Consider the following 11,458-nt stretch of genomic DNA (forward strand, 5'->3'; position numbering starts at 1 on the left):
AGATGTGTATAAGAGACTAGGAACATATTATATTAGTCTACATGACCTACGGTACTATGTATAAATATATGTATATACAGTATAACTTAAAAGGGAATAACTTGGTAACAATATGTTGATAACAATTTTTACCAAATATAGGCAATGTAAATTAACTGCTACTGATTTATAGGCTAATATGCCTAATTATTTCAATTTTGTTTAAATATGAAAATTGTTATTGACAGTGTAAGCCTATGCTCTGAAAAAAAAAACCACAATGCCTATAGTAGTAGGTGTACCATAATAATACAGGTACAATGTATTTCAAATGATTATTATCATACAAATAGAATGTAACAATACATTGGTAAGATAATAGGTATGCATTATTGTTTCACTGCATTCGTGTGGGTCAAGTACCTAGGTCAATAAACTTCATCGAAATGGCACTGAAGTTGATTGTAATTAACGAACAAGTATGTTTACATGCGGCCTGCACATTTTATAAACTTTCCCAATATGCTATATAATTAACGGTCATGTTGGTACGCACGCGGTCCACACACACACCCACCCCCACACACACACTCAAAAGTAGAGTAAAAAGGAAGTCTTTGTCATTTCAAATTTCCCTCTTTAAAAGAGAACATAGATTGAGATTGAAACAGTAAACGATATTAACAACACAAATACGGAGACGATGTAGGCTTTTAAGGGCTGTTTATTTACCACTTCTTCTATGGAAAATGATCGCGGGCTTTACCGTGAATGAAAATTGTTGTCTGCTAATTGACGGATGGATTATGTAATTGATTTATTTGATCATCGATTGTGTGATTGAGATAGTTGCTGAATGAGTGATTAGATAGTTGACCTAATGACTGGTATGGTAATTGATTGATTGAGTTAGTGAGCGAGTGGACAGTTTAAATAATGACGAACTAAAATGTCACGTGACTGGTTCAATGGTAGGCATATAAAGTACGCAGCTATTGCTTATCTATTAGAGGTCTCCGGGTATATTGAACATAGTGATCTGTGTAATAATTGATATGAAACAAAAAGAGAAGAAATTTTCGGTAATCAGACAATGAATACATCTTTCTCTACTATAGGCTATATGGATCGTGTATTGGCCTATGCAGCCATTCTTCTACCCACTTAACGTAAAAAAAAAGCAATTGTAATTTGTATCGAGTAGATACTCGATGACGCTATGATATTTATCAACCTTGTTTTATTCCATCAAGTCTTTCAATAGCAACCTTGGTCCATTTTACTAAATCCTTTTGGTAACAGCAGCAGTTGCCTTTTGATGTAATGTAATTCACCACCAGGGCATGGCGCTGGACTGCGGCTCACGTGGATCCTCAAAGGCTCTGTCCCAGTTTGTCTTACTTCTAAATGACGATTCTTCGCTGTTGTTAGAAATAAATAAATAAATAAAATAAATAAATGTATTTCCTAGATAGGACATACCCAATGGGCTACTTTTAATTAACTTTATTTTTCTTCACTTGACCTTGTTGCCTGAAAGGTATTACAGCTAATAAAAATGAATGAAAAATAATAAATAATTTATGGGTTAGTAATCCATTCAACACGTTTTATGTGTTCATGAGAATGAACACAATACTCTGGGTGGAACACAGTACACAGAATACACACAAACATGGTTTGTGTGTTATGTGGAGGCCGAGGTGTACTAACAGATCTATGAATCATTTGCATTACGTATTGAATCAAAACAATGGATATTAACTATCGATTACACATTATGCATCAAAAGTTCAATTATAAATGTCTTGGATTCGAAACGGATTATACTCAAGCGGATGTTTATAAGCCCTACACTCCATGTTGTAGTTTGTAGGCATACTTTAATACTTTGTTAATTAACTCAATTAAATATATGTTATATTTTGTAATGATATACTGTAGGTACGTCTAGTGTTAGTACTGCAACGCCGCTGCTGAAGTTACACTACGATAATTAGTCAATCATCATCATCATCATCATCATCATCATCATCATCATGAACATCATCATCATATAATTATAATTATCAGTATGCCTACATGTCAACATTATAGCATGAGTAAGTTTTATTTCATATGGAATATGAGTACACCAATATTTAATAATACATATGTATATATATATATATATATACAAACTACTATATATACTACATATATATATATATACTACAAACTACTATATCTGTCTCTTATACACATCTAGATGTGTATAAGAGACAGACAGTACACATTGAAAATGGTCAAGGGACGACATAGAAACTCTTACGAGTCTGTCACTGTTGCCCCTCTTCAAGATAGCAAAAACAACATTAAACATGAAAATGAACAGAAAATAAACTCCTCCGTATAAATAAGATAAACTGTTTTCTCTGATTATTTACCAATGTAATTCAATTCCCCAACTCTAATTATTTTTATTATTAAAATGACAGTTTATATATGAAGGTCAGTTTAAGTTTTGATTTGAATTGTTTTAATGTGTTTGCAGATGTTACACCTTGGATTTCAGAAATGAAACAAGGTATAACTAGGTATTTTGCATACCTTTTGCTATTAAATGACACCTTTCTGTAAATTAAAAGACAAAATTAAATAAAATAGGGAAGCAATAAATGCAAGATAGTGACTAAAAGCAGGCAAACCTGACCACAATAAATATCGTATTTAATAATTAGCTGAGCCTGAGGTCGATGGGTTGTGGCTGAATGTTTAATATTTGAATTTGGGTCGCGGCTGAAAAGGTTGCGGAACGGGGGTATAGGCAACTGTGTATCTATCAAAACTCGATCAAAATCATTTTATAATACTACTAGGGCCAGGGCTATAGAGAAATACAGTATTACAACCAGGCAGAGACCACAGGCCTGAATTGAGATATTCTAAACTTGTGAACATGCAGTTCCATAGCCCCTGAATGTGCCAGGGCAGACTGTACCCAAATAGTTACCGATCCAGTAATGATCCACTGTCTACAACTATCTGATAACATAAAGAAATAAAGGAACGTGAACTGTAGTAATATGAATATTTTACAAGCAATTGAGGTTTAAAAAAGTGCAAAGTTCCATCATTATCGGTCGATCAAAGTGCACGGGAGCGTAGTGCATATCGCACGGACTTTCCTCTCTGAAAATCGTTGTTTAAGAGGCTGAACAAACGACCTCAGACTGTAGTGTACGTTGTAGTGTAGCATAATTTACAGAAGAGTGTGGTGGACATGTTATGTATTGTAATTTTGACGGAAGCCCTGGCAATAATTGTAGCAGCTGAAGTCTGTTCAATCGTCACATATAATTATGATTGTATTAAACTTACAATTTGCGTTTAGAAAATGATTTTTTGCGTTCTGATCGTACAACTATATGGATATTTTCATCGAAATAAGAGTACAATTCTGCAAAAAAAAAGCGTCTTATAGATACAGCAGATCAATACAAGTCAACTATCAGATCGCATGTTGAGATTTCATTCCAGAAGCTTATTCGAAAGGTAATTTATTATGAAAATGAACTTTGCCAGTAGACAAACGAACAAATAGGTCTTAATATTTGATATGTTTACCAAGTGATAACATTGTTTGAATGCGATTAGATACGTCTACGGTAGACCGAGCATAATTTTAAAATACATACTGGCTAGTTGAATATCAAGTTAACGTTAGCAAATTGCAAATTGCTGATGACACCATATGCCTATATCTATTAAATGTAATAATGCATGTATCTAAACCATTTCAACCATACTTATACTCACGCATATTGTGATTTTAAATATATTTCCGATAGGCTTAGGCTCTAAATGGAATTATTATCAACTGCACTATTTAAAAGAAATAAAATTAGTACTTTAGTGTAGATATCCCATATATATGATAGATCTAATTATAGTACTACAGTAATACTAGTATTAATATTAGGACTAATGATGATAATGAAGGTAATTATATTTTTAATTAAAATTACTGTTACAATACTAGTAATTATTTTAATATAAATACTGCCAGGCCATATTATTTATACTTCATAGCTGATATTTTAGGTACGGTATTTACTTGTTTCCTTAATACAGGTTCATGACTAATTTTAATAATAGCCTGTTGTTTTTAGAATTTGGAATTAAGAATAATGACAGTACTACAGTATTTTTATGTAAAAATTGCTAGAAATGAATATGTACACAAACATTATTATGAATTTATATGTACACAAAATAGTGTATGAATTTGATTAATTCTTATGAATTTATTTTACATGCAAGTTTAATTAGTATATAATAGGGTATTATAGAGTATAATAAAATTGCTTAACTAATACCTGAAAGTGAGATTCAAGAGGCCTTATTACTATAAAATAAATAATGAAATTGTAGCGTCTACATGAATATTCGGAAGCACTTTGGTCTTAAAATTCCAAAAATATGTTTGTTTAATTGATCATACTTGTTGATAGGTGTTTCTTATCTAATTGTTATTATTTTCATTATTAGAGCCTATTAATAAAAATATTATTAGGTTACTGTTGGGCTATTATTATTATTATTATTGTTACTATGAATAGTATTATTATTATTATTATTATTATTATTATCATGATTATAGTAGTAATATATTATTGTGATTATAATAATTATTATTGATTATAATGTTGTTATTATTATTAATTATAATATTAAGTAATATTATTTTTAGAATTAGGCCTATTTAGTGATATTTTTGTTATATTATTTATTATCATTCTTTATTATTATTAATTATTATTACTATTATTATTATTATTATTATCATTATTATTATTATTATTATTATTATTATTATTATTATTATTATTATTATTATTATTATTATTATTATTATTATTATTATTATTCACATACAGTATACAATATTTTACCAAACACAAAGTAAACCCACTCCAACGTAAATAATATAAATATAAATGTCTTTATGTACCGGTATCTTTAAATGATGCTCAGAAGTATATATAGTACACCTCACATACTTTCCGCATTACCTAACAAACATCATCCTATATAGTGTGTATAAAACACGTATATAAAACGGGTATTTATGCAAATACGACCAATACATGCACATCCAATTGAATCAGACATCAAATCAATGTAAATGTTGAATTTATGATCATCGTTATGGAACATGCTGTGGCGACCAACGCTGATGCTGCTGCCAGATAATAATATAATATCAAATTTAAGATATATACGCGGAATTCTGTACAATAGTTTTGGTAGGCCTATACATGACAATATTTATATATAAGTTGTCTCGTATATATATTGTGCCTCGTAATATATCTTATAGGTAAATATCGTAGTAGGCCTATACATAAACATATAGCCCTACATATCGACATAAATGCAAAATAACAAACAAGACATCTTTTGATATACAATAAGAATATATATATATACCGTATATAATAAATATATATAGGCATATATATATAGGCCTATATATACATATATGCCTTTATATATCCCGTAGGCCATTGCATATGTTATCATTAATTTGATTCTGTTATATTCTGTTCTTATAATAATTATTTTAGTAAAAGAACTAGGCCTAACCTAGCATGAAATACTGGAACAAATGTTTTCAGTGGATTGTAAAAAGATCACTTTTGTGTTTGTAGAAACAGATGAGAAAAGGATCGCCATGAATGAAGTATCGAATTAAGTTAAGTGTGGGTGCGTTTTTGAAAGATATGTCCCGCAGTATCATATTATCTATCAGTTTGCATCGTCGGTAAATCAATGCGGATGATATTGATTAATATAGCTATGCGTAAATGGATCGATTTTGTGTGTCTGATGCCTTGGAAATGATAGAAGGGTACCGTTTCTGCAGACAGGTTGATCGTGCGTGCAGTTCTTTCGCTCAGGGACATATTAAATGACGAGGGTTTGTCTATACACCGTAGAGGGATCATTCAATGTGCGTGTTTTGAGTTATCCGAATTAGAATACGTTTAAAAGCATGGGGAATGTCTAGATCCTTTTCATTACGCTTTTGCGTGAATCAAGAGATGATTAAATGTGCTGGACTCGGCTTAAGCAAACAGTTTAGTTTTTGCTAAATATTTTGTATACCTGGTTTAAGGTTGAGTGTTTAGTATGAGAGTGATTCGAATTCGACACGGGAAACAGAAGCACTGAGAAACGAAGTAAGGTGCGGAGCTTGAAGGTAAGGCTGATACAAGTGAAGGCAGTGAATGACACCACCAATCGTATGAATACACCAGACACTACACAATAATTTGCCTTACAAATGGTGTTTAGGAGTTTCATTTCCAATGTTTATATGGTAGTTTATTTTCAATAGGCCTACTTATAATAAATATTTTACCTCAATATTTGTATTAGTATTTCCATTACTTTTATGTTCTTCTGGTAATGTTTTTCCATCACTTATATTTATGATTGAACTATTACTTTAAGTACCTACTAATGGAACATTTTAACTGATCATATATAATGTAGTCGTATGGATATAGATCTATGTATTTGTAGACATGTGTATATGTGTAGGCATAGGTAGACCCTATAAATAAATAATGTAAATTATATACTGCATTATACATTTATATTGTAACGTATGGCTACATGTATATATTGACCTACAAAATATAAATTTTTTTTCTATGTATCATATTTCTCGATGTACGTATATATAGGCTCAACGTGCATATATATTTATGTAGATATACGGTACACTGTAAATGCACGTTTGTTATTGTGAGTCGGATCAACGTTTTAAGTAGTCATATATTATAGAATAAATGTTATGGCTACATTCAATTGACACCTATTGACTACTTACACCGGCCTACATACATATAGCCTACAATATATTATTATTATCATTATTTTATATTATAATACCACATAAAATATAGTCCTGTATATTCATAGGCCTATTAATCTCCGACTATAATAAACTGCCTTTATAATGATACTTTAGATCTGGTCTACAGATTTAGACCTACATCACGTGGAGGAAAACAAACCTTTTATACAAAAAAAATAACAATAATAAATAACAAAATTAAATAGGTCTATCACAAGACAACATAGTAATTATTGTATATACAAAATTGTATATAATTATAAGATATAGACCCACATATTATAGCTACAAGTGTTATATAGGCAGTTGAAACAGTAGATATCCGCAATACCAACTCCATAGTTCACCTTAGTACCAAACACACATAACCTTCACCTGATGAGGACAAACCCTTGATATTGCATAATATTACGTAATAGATTGTCTGTCTGGTCGAATCGATTATTATTAGTTCCACATTACCTTGACTTCAGCTGACTATCCAAGACCTTCGTGGATGGTGTAATTAATCCTCTTGGATTAGGTAGGACTTTACTGTGGTCAAGGTATTTAGGGATGCTGTTCAATGCCTGCTCATGAACGATAGGATGCTACAATATATACAGTTTACATTTTTCCAAAATGTTTCTCTCGTATTTCGTATTTGTTTGTATAGGCCTAATGGAATGGATAGTACAATCATTTCCAGATTTTTAAACAGTTCCTGTTCTCCCAAAATTGGATATCACGATTGCTAACAATGACGATTGTTATTATTATAGTACACTTTTTAAAGCAAGAACCAGTTAAATTTCACCCAGACTCAATCTTCTTACTCTTTTTTGCCATAGGCTAAAAAGTTCTTATTTGTTATTATTTTAAACACTTTTCAAAGATAGAAAATTAATATTATTATTTTTTTACAGTAGTATAATACTGTATTGATAGAGGATATCTACTACTGAAAATACTACAGATAAGACCAAAATATTTTGTTGTTGGTTTTTGTAGATTTGTTTAATAAAAACCGCATTTGAAATTTACCTCAGCCTCAATTTGTTACTTACTTATATTTTTAAGCAATTCCAGCCTGTGTTCTTATAAAATGAGTTATTTTTTTTAAGTGTAGGGTATTGATCGCAAATAAAACTAAAGTAATAAATTAGCCGTCTCGTTTTTGCTGTTATGATTAACTGAAAGAACCTATAAACAAATTCATCGATGATATCCTGACTAGGCCTACTATTAGAAAACATATAAAATAATAATGATTTACCATTTTTATTGTCATTCTTTGATTAATTCAAAATTGTTGAGTATGTCAATTTTTGCTTTGGTGCATTGTATCTGTGCTGTATGAGGCATAGGCCTATATTGGTTTTTTTTTAAATCGCATTTGTCATCAAGGTCATATAGCAAAAAGAAAAAGACTAATGTTTAATTTTATTTGGTGTTTTAGCAGAGAACTGGACATTTTTAGAATTCATTTCTACTGAGACCAATTTTTATTAGCTGTCTAAAATTCTAATCATGGCTGATAATTCCAACCTGAACTCAGGAAGGGGTTCGACCAAGGGGTTTCCTGTAACAAGCAGTGTTTTGGTAGGTTGTATCATGGATGTATGAACTTATTAAGGAGGTAAAAATCACACTTATAAGATGGGAGATAGACGTCGTTATAGTTTGTATTCGTTGTGAAATAGCCCCTTGGCATTATGAATACGTTATGCATATTTGCTAAACAACAATAGTGTCTAGCCTTTCAATAGTAGTGTGTTTGCTAGAGTAGCTATGAGAGGAATATTGTACTTTCAACTGGTAGACACTAGCCTTTTCTTGCGTCCATAATTACAACCACCGAGTAACACTGGTCCGATTCAATGTGATTGCTCAGGTTAAGCGGTTGGCCTGGTTCTACAAAGCCAGGTCGGGTTCAGAAGGCCTTTCTATAATAAGCGACTGCCATTGTATTTACTTTGTCAAAAATAATAATAACCAGTGGATGGACAAAAGGGGAAAATTACATCATGGCCGACCGTGGATGATGTTACAGTTCTAGTAGTAGAGTGAGTTATACGGTACTGTACTGGACTCATAATAAAATATCAACTGTGTGTATTACAGTAGAGGTTTAGCTCCTTTTTAAAAAAGAAAATGACCAATATCCATCATAATGCCAGACACACAGACGACTCGGTTCTTCAGGTTACAAATGATTTGTAATTTCCAAATACGAATGAGAGTGCGCATTATGCTTATTATGACAAGTTAGCAACACGGCGGCGAGTTGCGTTCAACAGGAAATTTTATTTTTCAGAGGGGTTGTCGACAAACACCGGCACGGCAGATTAGGTACAGGAGGCCTGCGTAGACGAATGATATTGTCGACAAACCGTGGCCTGGAGGTCCAAAGTCATGGCGCTTCATTGACTTATTTGCGAAATGTATGCCGGTTGACAGCACTGTTGGAAACGGGTTAACGAATAGAAATTAATAAGAATTTGTTAGTAGAGGGTAATTTTCACGGTGGTAATAAAAAACGCGGCGCATGTGGGATTTTAAGAATCGAGTCATAATCTATAGAATAAGTCGAAATCTAAAACACGAGGAAAGACCTTTCAGAATGAGGAACACCAATCTATGATATCTGCGCGTTTGCTGTGCGTTTGCTGCGTGTTGTTAACGTTTAACGCTGGTACAATATTATCTGAACAAACTGTGTCCTAGGTGGTTTACCATTCCACTATTTATATTTGCGCGTCTTGATTTGACATTGAACGACAACCATATGGGGAACTATATTGACAGAAACAGGATTCTTAAAAGCAGAATTTTCAGGCTAAGTGGCTTGGAAATTTATAAAAAAGACACTCTATTTGTCAAGAGTTCTATCAATTTTTTTTTGCGAAGCGAAATAATGATGTCATTTTGTGAACGCCGGTGTTTTTATTAGTTGAATATTTTGTCGTGTGTTTATACTTTGCTAGACATTCAACCTGTTATCTTGTTGTATTGACTGATGCTACCCTTTTCGCACCTTTGTCTCTTATTACGTGACCTGTCGCCAAAACAAATGTAGGCAGCGGTGATTGGTAGCGTACGGGCATGACCCTGGATTCCATGGCTTCCTTAAAAACACAATATCTGGCGTAGTGATATTGCTGGACTAGAAGTCGAGAGAAAAAAGTAACCAATAGCATGTCTGTTTTGTCAAACCTGATTGATAGGGTAACCACAGGCCGGGACAGTGACCGAACACCTTCTATTACAAACCACCAATCACCCCCTTTAACCTGTATGACATCCAACACCGTATATGGAAACAGATGTCATAGAAACCCGACAGTCGCAATGCAAGAGTCATAGTTCAACTCTATAGCCAGACACACTTGTACGTCCCACTTTTCAAAATTAATCCGCTCATATCAACGCGACTGTATGGTTCGGAAGCGTGTTTTCTTAACACGTTTCGGTACGGCGATCTAGCCTAGCAAGGAAAAAACAGTACAAATAGTTATAAAAATATTCTTTCGCGGCTAGTCGGATCGAATGTGGATATAATATATATTGAATGACAAATAATCGGCCGCTTGATGCATTAATGCGGAAGACTATTTAGTTACGTTTGGATATGTATAGGATGTAACCACCGACTTAACGTTGTTTTTTTTCTTTTTTTTTCTTCCTTTTCTTGGTGTTGCCAACCTGATCCTGGCAGCTGGCAACAGTGCTAGCTGAACTATGGATATGCCGGTTACTAATGCACCAGTGTGGAGCAACGAAGATCTGACTGCCGACACCGCCCCGTCACAGCATACACCGACAACACCGACTGGTATACAGCAGTCAAATAAAATCCCCGGACACGTTAATCAATCGAGTCAGCAACCACTGCCTGGACAAATGTGTCCGGCACCACAAGCTACACCGCCCACCCAAACACAGTTAGTCAACTCACAGCAGACTGGAAGCATACCGACCAGTCAAATGTGTACGACACCGCAACAAACCCCGACCACCCCGACCCTATGCACACCCGAAACTACAACACCCACAGGCTCCACTACAGAATCACAATCCTCAGGTGGAACTAACCAGTCAAATGGACAGCAAAATGGAACAGGGCAACACATAGAATGCGTGGTTTGTGGTGATAAGAGTAGTGGTAAACATTATGGACAGTTTACATGTGAGGGGTGCAAAAGTTTTTTCAAACGTTCCGTCCGACGAAACCTGAGCTACTCATGCAGGGGGAATCGCAACTGTCCGATGGACCAGCACCATCGCAATCAGTGTCAGTATTGTAGATTAAAGAAGTGCCTGAAAATGGGAATGCGTAGAGAAGGTAGGTAGCCTCGTTAAAATCAAGCACGGTTTGAAAAATATTTTCGATGTTTATGAACATTAATAATTGAAAGTACGTTATAGTAGGCCTAGGCCTAAGCAAGATAGTGGTACTCTATTATGTTGGGAAAGCAAACGATCTATATTTTAAGCCTGTGAACATTGTTTATTGTATACGTCATTAAAACGTACGGTACCCTGTGTACCAAGCATATAGTACACATCAAGGTACACTGAATTCAATATGTA

General features: G+C 33.5%; 1 protein-coding gene across 5 annotated transcripts in view; it reads left to right on the forward strand.

Moving 5' to 3' along the window:
• Window positions 1-11,233, forward strand: part of LOC117110316 (COUP transcription factor 2-like) — a 31,445-nt gene extending 20,212 nt beyond the window's left edge. For 2 of the 5 annotated variants that reach the window (XM_033252983.1, XM_033252980.1), the window contains exon 2: window positions 10,584-11,233. In XM_033252983.1, the coding sequence (XP_033108874.1) occupies window positions 10,607-11,218 (612 nt within the window). In that variant the 5' untranslated portion in view covers window positions 10,584-10,606 and the 3' untranslated portion in view covers window positions 11,219-11,233. Of the gene's footprint in view, window positions 1-3,496; window positions 3,514-6,012; window positions 6,224-9,289; window positions 10,257-10,583 lie in introns of those variants that run through there. The other 3 variants (XM_033252984.1, XM_033252981.1, XM_033252982.1) reach the window with 3 other exon arrangements.
• The last annotated feature ends 225 nt before the right edge of the window (window positions 11,234-11,458 follow it).

The sequence above is a fragment of the Anneissia japonica genome, unplaced genomic scaffold (genome assembly GCF_011630105.1).
Source record: "Anneissia japonica isolate Jap-2015-1 unplaced genomic scaffold, ASM1163010v1 scaffold673_len1821605_cov196, whole genome shotgun sequence".
NCBI classification, from domain to species: Eukaryota; Metazoa; Echinodermata; class Crinoidea; order Comatulida; family Comatulidae; genus Anneissia; species Anneissia japonica.